The 20,679-nt window shown below is 41.0% G+C and overlaps 1 protein-coding gene across 1 annotated transcript in view; it reads left to right on the forward strand.

Annotated features, from left to right (window-relative positions):
* The window catches only part of BLTP1 (bridge-like lipid transfer protein family member 1), a 228,614-nt gene that overhangs the window by 37,507 nt on the left and 170,428 nt on the right, over positions 1-20,679 (forward strand). The window contains exons 6-8 of the mRNA XM_074950819.1: positions 9,696-9,882; positions 12,404-12,485; positions 13,542-13,735. Coding sequence (XP_074806920.1) covers positions 9,696-9,882; positions 12,404-12,485; positions 13,542-13,735 — 463 coding nt within the window. The remainder of the gene's footprint in view (positions 1-9,695; positions 9,883-12,403; positions 12,486-13,541; positions 13,736-20,679) is intronic.

Below are 20,679 nucleotides of genomic sequence, written 5' to 3' on the forward strand. Positions count from 1 at the left end.
AAGGGACCTTCTAGTCTGACCTGTAATATCATGGGCCATTAAGTTTCACCCTGATCTCTACATTGAGCCCAACGACTTTAGTATCCCAAGGCCTGAAATGCTTTTGTCTAATTAAACAGTTGTGCACCATCAGGTTTATCTGGGTATATCTCACCTATCTCCTGCCCCTCAACGCTGTGCAAGGAGAGCATCCCCCCCCCCCCCCCTGCTTTCCCAAGTGTCTGCCAATCTGACCTGGGAGAAAATTCTTTATCAATCCCAAATCTGGTGATTAAGTACGTGAGCAAGTACGCCAGCCAGGCATCTAAGAAAGGATTTTTGTAGCTACTTAAAGGAATGGTCCATTCCATCTGGTATCCCATCTTCGGCTGCAGCCAATTTCTGATGCTTCAGAGGAAGATGAAACATCCCTCCCACTCTCACCCCATGAATATGTTATGCCAATTGGGCACTGGGGGAAAAAATTCCTTCCTGACTTCTGCAGGCAACTGGCTGAAGCTCTGAAGCATGAGATTTGGTTATAGTCATTGTCTTAATACAGAGCTGCAAGTTTTATGAGCATATTGAGGGTAAAACAGATAATCCTGCTCTCCCCATGACCCGCAAAGGAAGAGGATGAGCAAGAGGATTCACAGATTTCAAGGCCAGAAGGGACCACCATGACCATCCAGGCTGACCCCCCTGCCCCCCACCCATGTGTACAGGCTGTAGAATTTCTCTCAGAAGCTAGATTAAAGTGTGTCTTTTAGAAAGATATCTAATCAAATCTTAAAGATTCCAAGTGATGGTGAGTCCAGCACCTTCCCTCTTAAGCTGTTCCAATGTTTGTTTACCCTCTCTGGTTGGAAATTGCATCTTCTTTCAAAGTTGAATTTGTTTAACTTCAACTTCCAGCCATTGGATCTTATGTCTTTTGTCAGCAAGACTGAAAAGTCCCTCTCTCCCCCACAGACAGCTTTTCCATGTTTAAATACCTAGACAGGGGGCATAGATCAGTATTCACGTCAGTCACCATCAGTACCCGGCCCGAGCCAGAGAAGCTAATGATCCAACCAGCAGACTAAATTCGGAGATAAATCCTTGTCACGTGCCACCTGAGGCACATTACGCATATGCGAAGAAGTACCTAGATCAGGGGTGGGCAAACTTTTTGGCCCGAGGGCCACATCTGGGTATAAAAATTGTATGGCAGCCCATGAATTCTCACAAAATTGGGGGTTGGGGTGTGGGAGGGGGTGAGGGCTCCTGCTGAGGGTGCAGGCTCTGGGGTGGGGCCAGAAATTAGGAGTTCAGGGTGTGGGAGGGGGCTCCGGGCTGGGACTGTGGGGTTCAGAGAGTGGGAGGTGGGTCTCGGCTGAGGCAGGGAGTTGGGGTGCGGAGGGGTATGAGGGTTCTGGCTGGGGGTGTGGGTTCTGGGGTGGGGCTGGGGATGAGGGGTTTGGGGTGCAGGATGGTGTACCAGGCTAGGATGGAGGGGTTTGGAGGGAGGGAGGGGGTCAGGGCTGGGGCTGGGGTGCAGGGGGTTAAGGGCTCAGGCTGGGGTGCAGGCTCTGGGGTGGAAAGCCCCCAACCCCACTCCCCGGTGGGAGCTTGAGGGCTGGATAAAAGGTCTGAAGGGCTGGACGTGGCCCACGGGTCGTAGTTTTCCCACCCCTGACCTAGACACAAGTCACTTCTCAACCTTCTCTTTGATAAGCTGCATACCTTAGAGTCTGCATTAAGCCCATGGTTTCTGCTCATCTACTAAGGTCTATCACAAGACTGGACTTCAGAAGCTACATAGGGAAGCAAAGGTGGAAGAGCCTGTAGCAGCAGGGGCAGGCTGGGGGAATAAAGGAGTAGATTTATACAGCTTGGCTAAGGAGTTGTCAGCCATGCAATACTCAATAGAGGGTTTCTTTCTCCCTGGCTCTCAGCACTATGCATGAGCTCTGCAAGGTATCCTGTTCCATGCCACTGCATGCCTGTCATGAATATTAAAGCTTGTGTTTTTTATGAAGAGGAGATTTCCAGACAAACTCTCATAAAACAGAGATAAGGCTGCAATTTTGTTTTGGTACCGCAGTACCAAACTCTGTGTGTGTGTGTTTTGGGGTGGGAAAGTGAACTTTACAAGAATACTGATATATTTAAATTGGAAACCAAACACTCGAAGGGATGGAAAAATCAGTGAGACACTCTGCCACTGTTGGTGGGAGGTACAAACTGGAATGTAGAGTGGGTTGGATTTATGGGTACAACAGTAAGTCAGTGGTATGGTTTGCTGAATAATATGTATATGAAATACAAGATGTGGGCTGGGGGAAGAGGAAATGGTTAATGAAAGGAGTGATGTGAGCACTGCATATCTTTTATTAGAGTTGTACTGGCAAACCACTAAAATGGGCTGTTGAGGTCAAGGGTTTAGGGAATAATTACATCTTTTACTTAAATAATCTTAACCATCAAGTGCTCTGATAAAACTACGACAGGTGCTAATGAACATTTTCTTTAGAACTTACTCTAATTTTCACTTTCCATAGAATATATACCAGCATGGAAAAACCTAATGGAATGGAGCATGGAAGCATTATGTAAAGCTAAAGCAATAAAGAAAACAAGTCTGATAACTTTTTTTGAGTTTACTGAAATTATTACATAATTTACCAAAATGCATATCTAAAGGGTTTAGTAAGCCATCAGGGACTAAAGTAAACGTTGGAGTAGGGTCAGTGTCTGTGTTTTATAAAGTGCTATATACAATATGCTTTAATAGAAGTAAAATATTAGTAACATAATCCACTAAAACTTCAGAATGCTTCTCTTCCCCCTCCGCCCAATAAACTTTCTCCTATCACTACTTCTTGGAGGGAACATTAATTCTTTCAATCTGTTACTTGCAAAAGGAAAGACTTGCCATTAACAAGTGTACAACTATTAGATATTTCTCATTTTGAGATTTTATTGTAGACATATGTTCAGGATTGTGGTTTGTTAAAACCCTTTTGGTATGACCTGCATAGTACAATCCATTTGCCGTGATATCAGTGTGTATTGTACTAGGTAGATCAAACCCATGTCAAGCGAATTATCTGAGAAGCCAAGTGGCTTTTAATGATACCTTGAGTGCTGTGATGGATGATTACTTTGTGTTTGTATCGCCACTCGGGAGTAGTTATTGCATTTTTGTGCGCACTCTGACCCAGGATCCAGTCCAGTGTGTGAATGGGTTGGGGTGTGAGTGTATGGGTCCTGCTGTTACCTACAATAGTGGTTACAGAATGAGAAGGTAGAGCAATATATCTTATGTGGGACACACCTAAAATCTTTGTTTGTGTCTCTTAACATAATTACCATCTTTCTGATTAAGAAACAATCTTAGACCATGATGAGAAGGGATACCTCTTTCTTTTTTGGGGGGGGAACACTTTTTTTTTTTATCACCTACCCCTACCTCCTGAATGTAGTCAAGAGTTATAAATGTTTCATGATCCTAACTGCTCTGGGTTACCAGAAACCAATACAATTCCCACTCATATTGGAGGTAGTAAAGTGAGTCTGCCACTATGAAGAAGGTCTAGTAGCATCTGATCCCAGAAAACTAAAGCACTCCTTTGTGTTCTGAGCCTAGGATTTCTTAAACACACCCTCTCTCTTCCCCCCCCCCCCCCCCCCGCCCAACTCCCCTTCAGTTAGGTCACTTGCTGACTTTTTCAATTACAGAAAAGGTAGTGATAGTTGGGAATAGATTTTAAACAATTATTAATGATCATTCTTCATTTTAAACATGATGAGGAATATCTCTGATGAATTGCTAAACTTCGAGGAACTGTTAATATTGTATCACCTGAACAAGTGTGGTGATATGACTGTTAATAGTAATAATCAGTTATATAAAGAAATCATTTTTTTGATTAAGCCCTGAGGAAGCCAGAACCTTTTTTATTCATCTTACTTTCAATTAAAATTGATAACATTACTGAAGAGTATGGTGTAGTGTTTATTCCTCTTTAAGAATATGATAACCAAAATGTTTCATATTTCTTAGTTGCTTGTGTTCTCTAAAAAATATTTTGGAGCAGAGTTCTGATGTGTGAAAAAGAGGACAAAACCTCTTCCTTCACGCTTGAAAAAAACAAAACCAAAAAAAACTAAAAGCCTGTAAAAATAATTACCTATTTTAAGCCCCTCTCTTTTTTTAATAAAGGAATTATAATTCAACTCATTCAATTAATGAAGTCTAATGGCTGCCTCAAGGAATGTATTAGCTATAAAATTAACTTTTGTATATTCTTGATAATGAAGATCTCCCAGATGAGCTATTGTCTACTCCAATATTTTTGTGCATAAATTCATCTGAACCTCTGTGATTTGCTGCTGCTAATTAATTAACTTCCTGTGAAGCACACTTTTCCTTACTTATTTGTGTAAAACCAAGTTGGTACAATAACTCTGTACTTCTTAAAATAATGTGACTTACATTGAAAAAGCCTGGGAAACTAACTCAAGTTATGGAGGGGTGGGAGAAAACTCAGCAGGAGGGATAAAGGATGGAATGTTGGCTTTTATTTGTAGGTAAATATGTAACTCTTGTGGATGGAAGTAATGGTTAGGGAACAAAAGCTATTTAACACAGAGATTTGAATTGCATCAGTTTCTCTCAGTCCATAATTTAGACAAATAGACTAAGTGGTATTTCAGAGCAGCTCAGGTCTCTTGAGTAAATATGTAATGGGGACACTTTTTTTTTTTTTTTTTGCGCAACTAGGTAATTATGGGGAAATTATGTGGGTTTTTTATGTAATTAGATCATGCTGTTACATAATTAGGTCAAGCTATCTGTAGCAGAAGTAAGTCAAGGCATGCCACTCAAATGTTCTATATGGAATTATATAATTAAATATTCCTGTTGTTTTTAACTATCAGAGTCAATTCCATATTACAGACTAATATTCTACAGATTTTAAGTGTGCCCAAATGTCCAGATATTTGTGAGTTTGATCATTTGCAATTTAGTACATGAATTTAGTGCTTAATTTAATTTAATATCCAAAATCGTTAGATGTTTTACAGAAGATTAGAAAGTTAAGATTCCTGTCACAAGAAGTTTACAATCCATAGTTTAGACTTGAATGAGGGTGACAAGGAAAGGGGGGATGGATGAAGAAAGAAAGTTACAGCAAATGGTAATGAGGTTTAGGCATGTGCATACTTAATGGTTCAGTTTGTTTTTATTATATAAAGATGGAGAAATAGAATAGTGTGCACTATAGAACTGTACTTCATAAAGTGTGACTGTTAGCCAGTTCTAGAGGTTGAAGTTTATCTAGAGGTCTGTTTATCCACAGAAGAGGTGCAAAATGGTAGTGAAACTGCTAGCTTTCTCACACTTTGTGTCCACTGTATGTGAAAGCTTACATGGAAAGACCACTTTCAGAAGGCAGAACACAGTTCAGTCTTCATGGCTGATGCAGTCTTTGCAGGGTTGCCATTTAAGCTTTTTTGTGTGTGCAATAGGAGTTATCGTGAGACCATGACATTTTCTTACCTTTGTACCTGAGAAACCATGAGATTAGTAATTGCTTTTGGTTATTCTTGCCTGTATTCACCCTTGGATTGTAACCTAGCAGTGAAATGCTCTCTGAAAGTTTTGTATAGAGATCTTGCCTATCACATGTCATATTTGTTTTGTTTTTGTATGGTAAAGTTACAAATTCTTAAACAAAACAAAAAGAAAAAACCCTCAAAAACGGCCAGCACCCAACCTGGTTGATTAGAGTACAAGTTAGCAGCTTTAGTGGCATGAGGTATAATTAAGAGTGTCTCGGTAATTCTTATTAAACTTGTTTACAAAAGTGGCTACTTTGACTAACATGTGCCAGTGCTTAGGCATATTAAGTAATTGCTTAAAGTAAATCTGTTTTCTGTAATCAAGAACTAATCCTGTGTATAATTGGGTAAAATTCTAGCATCATATCTGTTTAAAAAAGAGGTTTTATACCAGTTGCATTTCACATGCTAACAGATCATTGTGGTGGTCTAACAACTGGATAATGATCTGGAAGTCAGGTTTTGTTCCTGGGTCTGCCACTGACTTGCTGTGTGACCTTGGGCAAGTCACATACTCTGTGTGCTTTTCTTATAGTCTGATATACTTCCTTTTTTCATAGTGGTGGTATGTTCAGTTAGCATTTGTAAAATGCTTTGAGTTCTTTGGGTGAAAGAGTATACAGATATAAAGTATTACCTGGAAAGGATTTAAAATCTGTACATTTCCAATATTTCAGGGTTTTCAGCTAAACTTAAATTTTCAAGTATTATCTTTCTGCTCATCCATTAGAATGTTTTTTCCCTATAATTTAAAGATAAATTCCAAAACTGGGTTCAAATGTTGTCTTATCCGTTACTCTTGCTTCCAGCTTCATTGTTTCGCTCAATCTTTTTCCTTTGTTCTGTTTGTTAGAAATTAGAGTTCTAAAGAGTTATACCTTTTTTATTATAGAATCATAGAATATTAGGGTTGGAAGAGATCTCAGAAGGTCACTTAGTCCACTCCCCTGCCCAAAGCAGGACCAACACCAACTAAATCATCCCAGCCAGGGCTTTGTCAAGCCAGGCCTTAAAAACCTCTAAGGATGGAGATTCCACCACCGCCCTAGGTAACCCATTGCAGTACTTCACCACCCTCCTAGTGAAATAGTGTTTCCTATATCCAACCTAGATCTCCCCCACTGCAACTTGAGACCATTGCTTCTTGTTCTGTCATCTGCCACCACTGAGAACAGCTGAGCTCCATCCTCTTTGGAACCCACTTCAGGTAGTTGAAGGCTGCTGTCAAATCCCCCCTCACTCTTCTCTTCTGCAGGCTAAATAACCCCAGTTCCCTCAGCCTCTCCTCGTAAGTCATGTGCCCCAGCCCCCTAATTATTTTTGTTGCCCTCCGCTGGACTCTCCAATTTGTCCATATCCCTTCTGTAGTGGGGGGACCAAAACTGGACGCAATACTCCAGGTGTGGCCTCACCAGTACTGAATAGAGGGCAATAATCACTTCCCTCGCTCTGCTGGCAATGCTCTTACTAATACAGCCCAGTATGCCATTGGCCTTCTTGGCAAAAAGGGCACACTGCTGACTCATATCCAACTTCTCATCCACTGTAATCCCCAGGTCCTTTTCTGCAGAACTGCTGCTTAGCCAGTCGGTCCCCACCCTGTAGCGGCGCATGGGATTCTTCCTTCCTAAGTGCAGGTCTCTGCACTTGTTTTTGTTAAACCTCATCAGATTTCTTTTGGCCCAATCTTCTAATTTGTCTAGGTCCCTCTGTATCCTGTCCCTACCCGCCAGCATATCTGTCCCTCTCCCCACAGTTTAGTGTCATCTGTGAACTTGCTGAGGTTGCAATTAATCCCGTCATCCAGATAATAAAGATGTTGAACAAAACCGGCCCCAGGACCGACCCCTGGGGCACTCCACTTGATACCGGCTGCCAACTAGACAGCTAGCTACCCGTTGATAGCTACCGTTGAGCCCGACAATCTAGCCAGCTTTCTATCCACCTTATAGTCCATTCATCCAATCCATACTTTTTTAACTTGCTGGCAAGATTACTGTGGGAGACCGTATCAAAAGCTTTGCTAAAGTCAAGATATATCACGTCCACCGCTTTCCCTATATCCACAGAGCCAGTTATCTCATCATAGAAGGTAGTCAGATTGACTTGCCCTTGGTGAATCGATGTTGACTGTTCCTGATCACCTTCCTCTCCTCCAAGTGCTTCAAAATGGATTCCTTGAGGACCTGCTCCATGATTTTTCTGGGGACTTAAGTGAGGCTGATGGGTCTGTAGTTCCTTGGGTTCTCTTTCTTCCCTTTTAAAAATATGGGTACTATATTTGCCTTTTTCCAGTCGACCAGGACCTCTCCCGATCGCCATGAATTTTCAAAGATAATGGCAAATGGCTCTGCAATCACATCAGCCAACTCCCTCAGCACCCTTGGATGTATTAGATCCGGACCCATGGACTTGTGCATGTCCAGCCTTTCTAAATAGTCCTTAACCTGTTCTTTCACTCACCTCCTCCCCATACTGTGCTGCCCAGTGCAGGAGTGTGGGAGCTGACTTTGTCTGTTAAGACCGAGGCAAAAAAGCATTGGGTACTTCAGCTTTTGCCACATCATGTGTCACTAGGTTGCCTACCCCATTCAGTAAGGGTCCCACACTTTCCCTGACAACCTTCTTGTTGCTAACATACCTATAGAAACCCTTCTTGTTACCCTTCACGTCCCTTGCTAGCTTCAACACCAATTGTACCTTGGCCTTCTTGATTACACCCCTGCATGCTCTAGCAATATTTTTATACTCCTCCCTAGTCATCTGTCCAAATTTCTACTTCTCGTAAGGTTCCTTTTTGAGTTTAAGCTCACCGAAGATTTCACTGTTAAGCCAAGCTGGTCGCCTACCATACCAACAGTCAGAGTTCTTATGCAGATGATAATATAGTCACCTGCTGCCATTTTAACCAACATGTTGCCTGAAGCTACTGTCAGCAGATTGATGTACACTGGTTAAAACACCAGTGGCTTCTATGCTAACACTTCCGCTGGGATGGCCGTGGTGGGAAACTTTAAGGGAGGAAAAAGCTATGTACTACCTGCAACATGCTTGCGGAGGGGGCAATGGGGACAGATAACACACATTAACAGCACAAGTTTACAATAAAAACCCCAACCTTCTGCATCACTTTAAATAAGTGGTATGTGATCTGCAAGTCACTATACATCCTGCTTTTTTATGTGCACCCCTATCAATTTGCTATCTCTTCAACTTAACGCTTTTTATGAGTTAAATCCTATGAAAATAAATTGGTATAAATTTTTTATATTGAAAGCATGTGATAAGAGCATGATAGATCACCTCAAAGGCTTTCAGACAATTTCACCATAGAGTGCCAGATCACAACGTTCAGCAATATACGTGAAAATGGGTAGTGAGAAGATAGTTGTCTCTGTATGCACATTCAATTCTTGTCATCTGCTGACGCAGCCAATGTTGTAACGATTTTGTTGTTGACTTTTTTCATATAGGAACTTGAGTGAGGTGATAAATTTATTTTCTGTAAGCCATTGAATGTGGTATAAACTTTGGATCATTGCTGTCCCACGTAGGAGTCAAAAAGTTGAGTAAAGAAATAAAGCTCTGAAGTATGCTTAGTAATGAAGAAATCACTCGTAATGGCAATATTGTACTATTTAGTTTGCTTATTGCATACTTGACTCTTCAATTTGGGGAAGCATCACCATTGAAATTGTAATATACTGAATTAATATTAAAATGTTCATGTTTAATACTGGAAATTGGCATATTATGTCTTCTACTTTGTAATGACTAATTTAGTAACCTACATAAACAACTTTGTGTAATGTAAATTCTATTTTTTTTTCTATAATAGCTTGGCAAAAGTCAAAATACTGTCACTGTTAGAAACTAAATCAGGGTCCTTTTTGCATATTCAACAAATTTTGTGAAGAAATTTTTGTTGTGCGTTGTCTGGATTTTTCTTTTTACATCTGTTTAATATGTACTTCAATATTTGTTTTCTGCAATGTAAAGTTCATTTTCCAAACTATTTGTGCACTTTTGAAGAATTTGCTTGAATTATGGAGAGGAACTGCTGAGTAGAATCAGAAGTATTTTCCTTTTCCTCTTTTACTTTATAGATCCAAAAGCAGAAACTAGACTGTATATCATGGTGAATGACTTTGAATTTCACGTCTACAACCGCTCTGCCCTTTATGGACAACTTCAGGAATTATTTGGTCTGGATCCAACAATAATTCCATCAAGGAAAGAGGATGAAAAAGCACAAGAAAATGGAAGAGAGACAACACACTCCAATCTCGAAAGGTAAAATATTACATCCCCACTTCAGTATTTAGTGAATGTTTGTCTATATCAAAATTTTGCCATACCTTTGAGTTTCAATTCAGCACTATTTGCTCGGAAGAGGCCAACAGAGGAAATGCAAGGCGGTGTTGGGCAAGAAAAAAAGATTGCCTTGATGTATGTTTGGGAATGTGCACAGCACTGGCCCTCATCTGCATAAAGGGGTTTTATTCTTGAGGCTGACAATTCCAGTGTTTCAATGGATCATACTTATGGGAGATCAAGATTGTCCAGGATTAAATGGTACCTCAGGTAAACTGGGCCAGTTTCATGTTGGGTACTGAAAGAACCTAAACCTTGAATTTGACCTGGTATTCCATAGGGTGCTAGTGAAGAGAACCGAGCACTGGGGTGGTGTACTCTCACCAGCCTGTGTTACTAAACAAATGGACTGTTCTATTCTGAACCAACTATCGCTCTTTTAAAGCTGATACTTTTGTCTGGTTTCATACAGATACAAGAAATTACAGTATTTAAGCCTGAAGGTTACACATGAATTGATCAGTGATTAAGTCCAATCCAGGAGGAAGAGGAACAGTCTTTTTTCCAATCAGAAATGGAAAAGTGCTCCCCCATGCCCTCCCCCCGGTTTCTGCCCAGTTGTTCTGTTGTGTGAGACACGAGGGAGGAAGTATTTGCTCCCTACCTCTTAGAATAGTCCAGCGGGACAGACCACAAATCTTGTTGATCTCCAGGAATAAGACCATGTAATTGGAAGCAGTTGAGTCACATTTCTGCCTGGGAGGGAGAATGTTGAGCCGGGGTGGGCAAACTTTTTGGCCCGAGGGCCACATTGGGGTTGCAAAACTGTATGGAGGGCCGGGTAGGGAAGGCTGTGCCTCCCCAAACAGCCTGGCCTCCGCCCCCCCTCAGAACCCCCCTACCCATCCAACCCCCGCTGCTCCTTGTCCCCTGACAGCCCCCTCCTGGGACCTCCCACCCCTATCCAACCCCCCGGAACCCCCTCCCCTGTCCAACCCCCGCTGCTCCTTGTCCCCTGACAGCCCCCTCCTGGGACCTCCCACCCCTATCCAACCCCCCGGGACCCCCTCCCCTATCTAACCCCCTCTGCTCCCTGTCCCCGGACTGCCCCGACCCCTATCCACACCCCCACCACCTGACAGGCCCGCTGGGACTCCCATGCTTATCCAAGCCCCCCGTTACCCATCCCCTGATCGTCTCCGCCGCATCCAACTGCCCCCTGACAGGCCCCCCCGGGACTCCCACACCTATCCAACTGCCCCCCCGATCCCTGTTCCCTGACTGCCCACTGGGACCTCTCGCCCCGGTCCCAGCCCCCTTACCATGCCGCTCAGAGCAGCATGTCTGGCAGCCGTGCTGCCTGGTCAGAGCCAGACACGCTGCCACACTCCCCTGCAGGAGCACGCAGCCCCGCTGCCCAGAGCGCTGCCTGCGCGGCGGCGTGGCTACGGGGGAGAGGGGACACCAGGGGAGGGGCCGGGGGCTAGCTTCCCCGGCGGGGAGCTCAAGGGCCGGGCAGGACTGTCCCGCGGGCCGTAGTTTGCCCACCTCTGGTGTAGAGTATATAGAAGATCGTCTCCAGGCCTAGACCCTGGTAGCACAATCGAGCCCTATGTTGAGTATAAGACAGTCTGCATATAAGAGGTCTTAATTGCCTGAATATTTTCTGTTCAGCACTCATGTTCTTAAGTTTTGTTTTTGCAAGCTAATAAACAGGAGTGTTTTTGATAACTAATTATTTAAATATGTCTTAAAATGAGAACTTCCTTTTTCATGGGTGTTACAGCTCTCATTACATACTTTTTAAATTGTAAAATTCTCCCATTTAAGATTTGCATAATTAAAAGGTAGAGGGGGAAATTAAAATTATAAGATAAATGGAATGCTGAGATGTCCTAATGTATAGGACACTAATTCTCTAGAAAAGGCAGTGTACAAAATCAGTTGAAACTTCAACAACCTTTAAGACAAAAACAAAAGAATATTCACATCTGTTGGCTTTTTCTTTCAGTTTAGAACAGCTAGAACTACTGTAGTACAAGGCATTTCCAGGGGATTAATAGCATGAGGCTCTGAAGAAGGCCATTAACTCTTCCTAGTCAGTCACTTTTCTTCACGTAGTGCTGTGCTGAAGTCATTATGCCTTAACGGAAAATCTGACAGACAATAAATCATAATATCTAGTACAATGTGTGCAGTGCTAGAAGTAATGAGTAACTTCTCTTCCTTGCTTGCTTAAGTTTGACTGTCCTCAAGATTATCTGTAATATTTAAAAACAGGGTTTGATCTTCCTTTTAGATATGTGTGGTTATTGTTGCATATCTTGTAAAATTGACTACTGCACATAATTGTTAAACCATAGCATCTTTTAATGAGAGATCTGGTGATGACCCCTGTGTAGCAAAACAAAGATTGAGTCATGAAAGCTTTTAGTTCTGATTTTTCTTGTTTATGTCCATTACATATATTTGAATATAGATTTGATTTTTTGTCTTTTAGTGTTAAAGTAAAAACAGAATCTCAAGACCCTTCCTCTTCATGGAGATCCCTTATTCCTGTAATCAAAGTCAATGTTAGCACAGTAAGTGACATATTCCCCATTTGGTGTGTAAATAAATAAATGCCTTTAAGTTGTGGAAACTTTAAAATTCACTTTTACAGTTGTGACTTCATTATTACCATAATTTAATTCTTTATTTCTGACATGCTTTTATTTGAATCATGAAGGTAGTTTCAATTGGCTTTATTTTATTTTATTTTTTTTCAGCACAAATTCTGCTACCCTTATAAAAGCCCATTTACTCTGGATTTTCAACCACAGATCTTTGTGTGATTTTTTTTCCTTTTAAATATGAGACTAACAAATTAACTAGGTGGCTTATTTACTGAAATTATTTATTTCCATGTCACTTTTAATATAGGTATTAGGATCTTTTTAAAATCAGTGGATTTTTCTGGTACCAGGTGAATTCAGAATAGTGCTCAACAGCTTTTGTGATATGTCATAGTACATTGTAAATTATCACAGAATCTGAAATTCTCGATTACCTATTGTTCTACAATGATCAATTTTTTTTTGTAGTGCTGCTGTTTGAATGTAATTCAGCATTAATGATGTAGGATCTTCATACTCCTTCAAGGGGACACCTGGGTCAGGGCTGCAGGTTTGGACACATGGGGTAAAGTCCTGGTCCCATTGTGTATATCTACACTGGAATAAAAAACCTGTGGCACAGAGTCCCAAAACCTGGGTCACTTGACGAGGGCTTGTGGGGCTCAGGCTCACGGGGATAAAAATGGCAGTGTAGATGTTCGGGTTGGGCTGCAGCCAGGGTTCCAAAACCCCACAAGGGCAAGAATCCCAGAGCCTGGGCTCCAGCCCAAGCCTGAATGTCTACACTGCCCATTTTCAGCCCCATGCAACCAAGCCAACTGACCTGGGTCAGCTGCAGCCATGCCACGAGTCTTTTATTGTAGATGTGCCCACTGAAGTAAGTGGAAGTTTTGCCACTGCCTTCACTGTGGCTAAGATTTCACTCATAGTTTTTACTGGCATGGTAGACTGGTTCATTACTCTGTGTAAGTAGTGTAAACTAAGCAATGCAAAATAAAGTAATTCATCTTTCTTTTAACTTAGGGTCGCTTGGCATTTGGGAATCATTATCAGCCACAAACACTGTGCATTAACTTTGATGATGCTTTCTTAACATACACCACGAAACCACCTTCAAGTCACCTTGACCAGTTTATGCACATTTTGAAAGGAAAACTGGAAAATGTCAGAGTCATGTTAGTTCCCAGTCCAAGATACGTTGGTCTTCAAACTGATGAGTAAGATTTTATTTTTAAGAATCCAGATGAAATCTGACATTTTAGCCTGTTCTTTTGCTGCTGTTGTAGATTGACTTTAAAAAAAAAAAGACTGCCTTTTGTTTCTGTTAGTATGGTCTTATTTTCTTCGTGCCATTGTGTCTAGTTAGATACACCTTTGCCTCTAGAGAGACTTTGGACATTTGACATTTAACAGAGTAATATTTATAGAGAGACGTGCAAGAGTTACTGCTGTTTTGCTATGACCTTAAAACTCTTCTGTGCAATTTTTGCTATGTTTGATTAGTATCTCTCATTAATTAAATAAACCCATGTTATTTCAATTAAGTTCTGCTACAAGCTGCTTGCTGCTAAAGCCTATGTCTGCAGCTGTAAGTTTTAGGACAAATACAGGCTGAGCTGTTGACTTGCATATAGTCACTTTATATACAGTTATAGCTATTGAAAATAGTGAAAAATGTGAAATTATATGATAAGCTGCACCATGTTAGTTATAGTAGGAAGTCAAAAAGTTTTGAGGAACATGATCTTAAGGAATCCTCAAGACTGTCAAACCCCAAACTAAACTACCTTTTAAATTTTTATTGCAATTCTGTTTATTATCAGGGGCTATTACTGAACTTCGTTAAATTTAAAATAAGGGTTGTAATCTGACTGATTTAAGATGAGAAAAATGGTTACCTGACTTATGATACAGTGGTAAATCCAAATAAAATGTGGATCATATATGTAATGCAAGTTATTGATTCTTACACTTCTGCATTTCCTGCTCCTTGATAGAACACAGTTCTGAAAAAATTCTGAGCAGAGATGACAGGCAAAGGAAGGAAATTGCAAGCTGCGTATGGTGGCTAGATACCATAGCAATGCGCACAGTATATGTGCCTAGATGGAAACAGTGCAATGTGCACACATTTTTGTAGTGAAACAGTATGAACATGTAGACAGGCACAAAATTCTGTCTACCGTGACAAGGGTCCTTAAGTAGATTTTCTCTAGCAATATTTTATGTGCAAACAGACCCTTTAAGGCAAAGCTGTTTCATTTTCAGGTCTTAAAAATGTTGTTTGCTCAACAGAAGGTAAATTCCGTGTAATATCCCTGGAAAATAGTGTGTGTTTGTCTGGTCTTATTCTATATATGATTAGTCATACATATACACACCATCCAGCATTTTCTGGAGGATGCCTCATTGAATTGAGGAGTAAATTTTTGAACTTCAGCATGCTGGTCTTAGTTGAGGTAAGTGTAAGTTAAGAGTTTACTATCATACATAAGTCAGAAATAAGTATGTCTTTTTAACTTTTGAAGATACAATATAAGATGTCCTTTTAATTTTAAAAAAACCTTCATCCTTTTTACCTACTCTGGAATTAGAACTGCCAACAGTCCAGATTAAGGTGATTAGGTTTTTTTTGTTGAGCCATCAAAAACTAGAGAACGTTGGCAGGAAATCCTTCCTGAGTTTTGCGCTGCTTAGCTTCACACCGTCACTTACAGCATTGCCATTCTGTAAATATTGTTTTATTTTTGTGTCTCGTGTTTGATTCCTGAAAAGACACATGGTCAAACAGGGACTCTCATTGTGGAGGGATATGGAGATATGCCTTTTTGTATAGCTAACTGTATCCTAAATGTTCAGTTAATCCAACCCTAATTCTTGTCATGGGAACTCTGTTTGAAAGCAATGTTTTTTTCCAAAAAACCTTTAAAAAGATGGAGTCCTTTAGACATTCCTTCAGTATCCTTCTAGACCAGAACTGAAGCCTATGTAGCTAGGGATTGATACCCTGATCTAGTTAGGTACCCTCACTGAAGATGAAAGTTTAAGGATTTTTAATACTCTTAAACTAGTGCCTGATAGCCTTATATCTTATTGGACTGATGCTCAACTAGTGATTCTTTCAGTGACTGCTCATTGCAATACTGTGAATATAATTATCAGGAAAGAATTATATTTCAGTTTATGGCTTGTTCTTTGTAGATCCCAGCCTGTTTGGAGAGGGTTTTATTTATTTTTTAAAGCTGAAAATTTTTGACTTCACTTTAGCCTAGACTCACAAGAATGTCACAACGTACAGAGGTTCTTACTGAATTAAGATTTTCTTGAAATGCTAATTGTATGAAAGACGTTTTTGTTTTAGGATGGTTCATATTGTGGTGGGGCACTGGGGTAGAGTTAAGATAACTGCAACAACTGTAATTCATCATTTTTGTACTTTCAAATGTTCAGGAGTTTGTGTAGCTTTAACTTTGAAATATTTGGCTTTCTGTCCTTGTATGTATTTACAGCCCTGACTCCAAGAATGAATTATCTGTCTGCATTGTATGTGTATAATATATCTTTTGGTTTATAAAGTATTCCCGAGTTTCTGTGTGTATGAAACACACACATTCAGCCTTGCTGTTTCTAAGTATAGGAGAAGGCTGAGAAATTCCTCTGTGAGGGAGAATAAATAGAGAGTAGCTAATTTCAAATTCTCTCAGAAAATAACCAAGGAATTTTCTTCAGCTGGTACTGAAAATAAACTAACAAGATTAATGCAAAATAGGATTAACATATTCAAGTTATTAGCTTGTTCCCCTGTTTCCACTAAGGATCCTCCTTTGTTCCCTTTGGTTAAGTTAATGCAGGCTGACATCCAAAACTGCCTCCTCCCTGCAAAACTAATGGATACCTAGAGCTGGCTTGATATGGAAAAATAGACTGTTTCTGACTTGAGTAGCACTGTGAGTAGTGATCCTACAGGAAACTCAGCCACACTATTTCTATATGCAGGTGGCTACTTATCTGGCCTGAGTCAGCTACTCTGTTTCTCAACTCTCCTGCAACAGAACACCAGACTCTGGCAGGGCACGGGTGCAAAAGAGATCCTGTTTCATAGGGTATGTAAGCAGTGAGAGGAGAAAAGACATACTGAAAGGAAAAAAGAGAGGCATAGAAAATGAGAGAAAATCCAGGTGGATTCAGGAAGAACAAGTAAAAACACAAATGGAGAAGAGAAAAAACAAGAAGGGAGGACTTCAACTTGCAGATGCAGGGAAGAAAATGCAGGAAAGGAATAGGACAGAGAGCAAAGTAAAAAGAAACGTAGAAGCATAAATGCAGTCTTCTCCTGTGCTGCTGTTTATTGTAAGTTGTTCTGTTTTTTCTCCTGAAAATGGAAGAGTGTAGAGGTAAAGGAGATGGGGATGGTGGTATTTGGCTTAAGTGGGAGAGAGGAGGAGTTGGCCCCTTCTCTTATTTATTCCTTCTGTCAGCTGGTATAGCTTTTCTATGTGCATCTCTTTGTCTCTCTTCCCTCCCCCCTTCCCACTTCAAATGGCTTTTATGGATTTTTCAGACATGAAGTTACTGGAATATGTGTGTCATTTTTTGGTAGACTCTTTTCTCAAGTGGGCACTTCTCAAAGTTTAATTCTTAAACTTAAAAGTGAAAACACTAAGGTTGCAAAGTTAAATGCTCATTCAGAATATGCAAAAGTTTGTTTCACATGCCCCTTTATGTGTATATGCATTACGGTAGTTCTGATTACACAAACATAACTTTATCAAGCACATTTTTTTATAGCCTTAGATACACGTGTGTACTACTATGTGTTAGGGTTGTCAGCTTTCTAACTGCACAAAACTGAGTGCTCTTGCCCTGCTGCCTTCCCTGCCCTTTCCTGAGGTCCCACCTCTTCTCTGAGGCTTCGCCTCCTGCTCACTCCATCCCTTCTCCCTCTGTCGCCCCCTCTCCCCCATCCTCACTCGCTCATTTTCACTAGGCTGGGGCAGAGGGTTGGGGTGCGGGCCCTGGGGTGCGGTTGGGGGTGAGGGGTTCGGGGTGTGGACTCCGGGAAGGAATTTAGGTGCGGGAGAGAGCTCAGGGCTGGGGGTTGGGGCGTGGCAGGGGGTGAAGATTACGGACTCTGGGAGGGAGTTTTGGTGTGGGAGGAGACTCAGGGCTGGGGCAAGGGGTAGGGGTGTGGGAGGGGTTTCGGAGTGCGGGCTCTGGGCGGCGCTCACCTCAGCTGGCTCCCCGCAAGTGGCAACATGTTCCTTGACTCCTAGGCGGAGGTGTGGCCAGATGGCTCTGCACACTGCCTCCGCCTGCAGGCGCCGCCCCTGCAATTCCCATTGGCCATGGTTCCTGGCCAGTGGGCACTGTGGAGACGGCGCTTGGGGCGGGGCGGGGGCAGTATACAGAACCCCCGTGGCTGCCTAATAGCCGAGGGACATGTTGCTGCTTCCAGGGAGCCATGCGGAACCAGTTAGGGAGCCTGCCAGTCCACACCAATTGGACTTTTAACAGCCCAGTCAGTGGTGCTGACTGGATCCACCACGGTCCTTTTTTGACCAGGCTTTCCGTCGAAAACTGGACACCTGGCAACTCTACTATGTGTGCCAGATACGAATCTAGGAATACCATATGTGAGAAAGACACGGTAAACTATACTTGTACAACGTACTTCAGTTTAAATAAACACAGAGAAATAATGAAAAATTGCTGGCATATATTGGCCACATATGTCTGCAGCTAAATGACCTTCGCAGTTAACTTGATTCCTTGCATCTAGTCTAATTCATATGTGTGCACATCTAAGTTCACTTTTTTTGATCCTAAGTGGTGTGTTTGCGGAGGTTCTTTCCTGCAGATCTGGCAAAGAAGAGCGCTTATCTGTGCACTTCGGAAAATTCACTGTAGCAGATCTCCTTTAACAGCCACCTTAAGGGGAGCGAAGCATTCTGGTCTCAAGCCTGTGTACACCTGAAACAGGAGGCCGTACCTACTACATTCGTCAGTGTGTGGCAAAGTGAGCCATGCCTGCATGCACAGTATTGTCATCTTAGCTGTCTGCAAAAATCTCATCTGCAAAGTGTGTGCATGTGTGTGACATGCCATTTTCAAAGTGTCATAGTTCAGTGAAAACCAAACTAATTTTAATCAGAACATTCAAAGGTGCTTTCTTCCATTAAGGCTATTTCTATACCATACTCAATCTTTCTATCCCAGACCACCACATCTGTGGGCTGCTGAAGGTGAAAGGTAGTTTCCTCCTTCCCCTTTCCTCTCTCTTATGAACAAAATTTGATTTTTTTTAAGTCATCTAGAGGCAGAGCCCAATTCATGAAAATTTTAGCCTCAAAAGTGAAAGCTCTGGAAAATTATAAATGAATAGAAATGGTAATGCATCTTTAACTCTGGTGGTTTCTGTTTATGATGGTGTAGCTGTAAGGAAAATAATTTCATATTTCCCCCTCTAGGGTGTAAATGGCCAGATTACCCTGCATCTGAAATGGCTTGTGCTAAATAGATCTATGTATTCCTAACAAGAGAGACATCGTATAAGGTTGTAATTAACCATAGGAATTCTAATGTTCTAAAGATGCATGGGATTAAGAAAACTAGGAATATAGATTTGTTCTTGTCACCATTTTTTTAATGAAAGTATTCATTTTCCTGTGTTTCATTTATGTCCTTTTAGAAAGGGTATATAGTACAGCCGTGTCAAGGTAACAGTGTTTTATCAGATAATCTTACTTCATGACTCCTCCTATAAAGTTACAGGAAAAATACCAGATTTGGACATACACTATTATACTAATGGTCTAATTACTGAAGATGATCTGTCCCTGTGGCCCTGAATGCTATTTTTGTAGGAAAACAATTAACAAATAAAAGAATTGAATGTAGGACAAGGAGAATGTTAAAGAGTTGCTAAGTAAATGGAAATTAAAAGTGGGGCTTCATTAGTTGATTATGGAATAAGGTAACATACAAATCTCTCTTTGTGTGAGCATAAGTATCTCAGACTGAACCTGATATTTCAATACGTTCATTAAATCATCCAAGTTGCTTTAATTTAAAATATTTTAACTGATCTGCATTTTGAGAACTGATTTAAAAGAAAAAAAGACTATAGAATGGTTTCTTATTAACGTTTGAACTTTTAAAATGGTGCAGGTTATTTAAACAGTTTTATATTTTGTATTGTAACAAAGCACATAACTATTTTTCTGTTAATGTTTTATTACTGTGCTAGTTTACAATCAGATATTATGTTTCCATACTACCAGTGACACCAATGATGTCCTGTCATAAATATAAAGGGAAGGGTAAACACTTCTAAATCCCTCCTGGCCAGAGGAAAAACCCTTTCACCTGTAAAGGGTTGAAAAGCTAAGATAACCTCGCTGGCACCTGACCAAAATGAACAATGAGGAAACAAGATACTTTCAAAGCTGGAGGGGGGGGACAACAAAGGGTTCTCTCTGTTTGTGTGTTGCTTTTGCCGGGACCAGAGCAGGAATGCAGGTCAGAACTCCTGTAAAAAGTCAGTAAGCAATCTAGTTAGAGATGAGTTAGATTCTGTTTTGTTTAAATGGTTGATAAAATAAGTTGTGCTGAATGGAATGTATATTCCTGTTTTTGTATCTTTTTGTAACTTAAGGTTTTGCCTAGAGGGATTCTCTATGTTTTGAATCTGATTACCCTATAAGGTATTTACCATTCTGATTTTACAGAGGTGATTCTTTTACTTTAATTAAAATTCTTCTTTTAAGAACCTGATTGCTTTTCATTTTTCTTAAGATCCAAGGGTTTGGGTCTGTGTTCACCTATGCAAATTGGTGAGGATTTTTATCAAGCCTTCCCCAGGAAAGGGGGTGTTGTGCTTGGGGGGATATTTTGCGTGGGAGACGTTTCCAAGTGGGCACTTCCCCTGTTCTTTGTGTAACACTTTGGTGGTGGCAGTGTTTAACTTAAGCTGGTAAGAATAAGCTTAGGGGGTCTTTCATGCAGGTCCCCACATCTGTACCCTAGAGTTCAGAGTGGGGAAGGAACCTTGACATGTCCTTATTCAGAAAAAACAGTAATGACCAATGAAAAGAGACTTAAATACCAAAAATTAGGTTTATTTTCAGAAATCGCTTATGCTTTGTGTGGTAAGAAATGCTCT

The sequence above is a fragment of the Natator depressus genome, chromosome 4 (assembly GCF_965152275.1).
Source record: "Natator depressus isolate rNatDep1 chromosome 4, rNatDep2.hap1, whole genome shotgun sequence".
Lineage (NCBI taxonomy): Eukaryota > Metazoa > Chordata > Testudines > Cheloniidae > Natator > Natator depressus.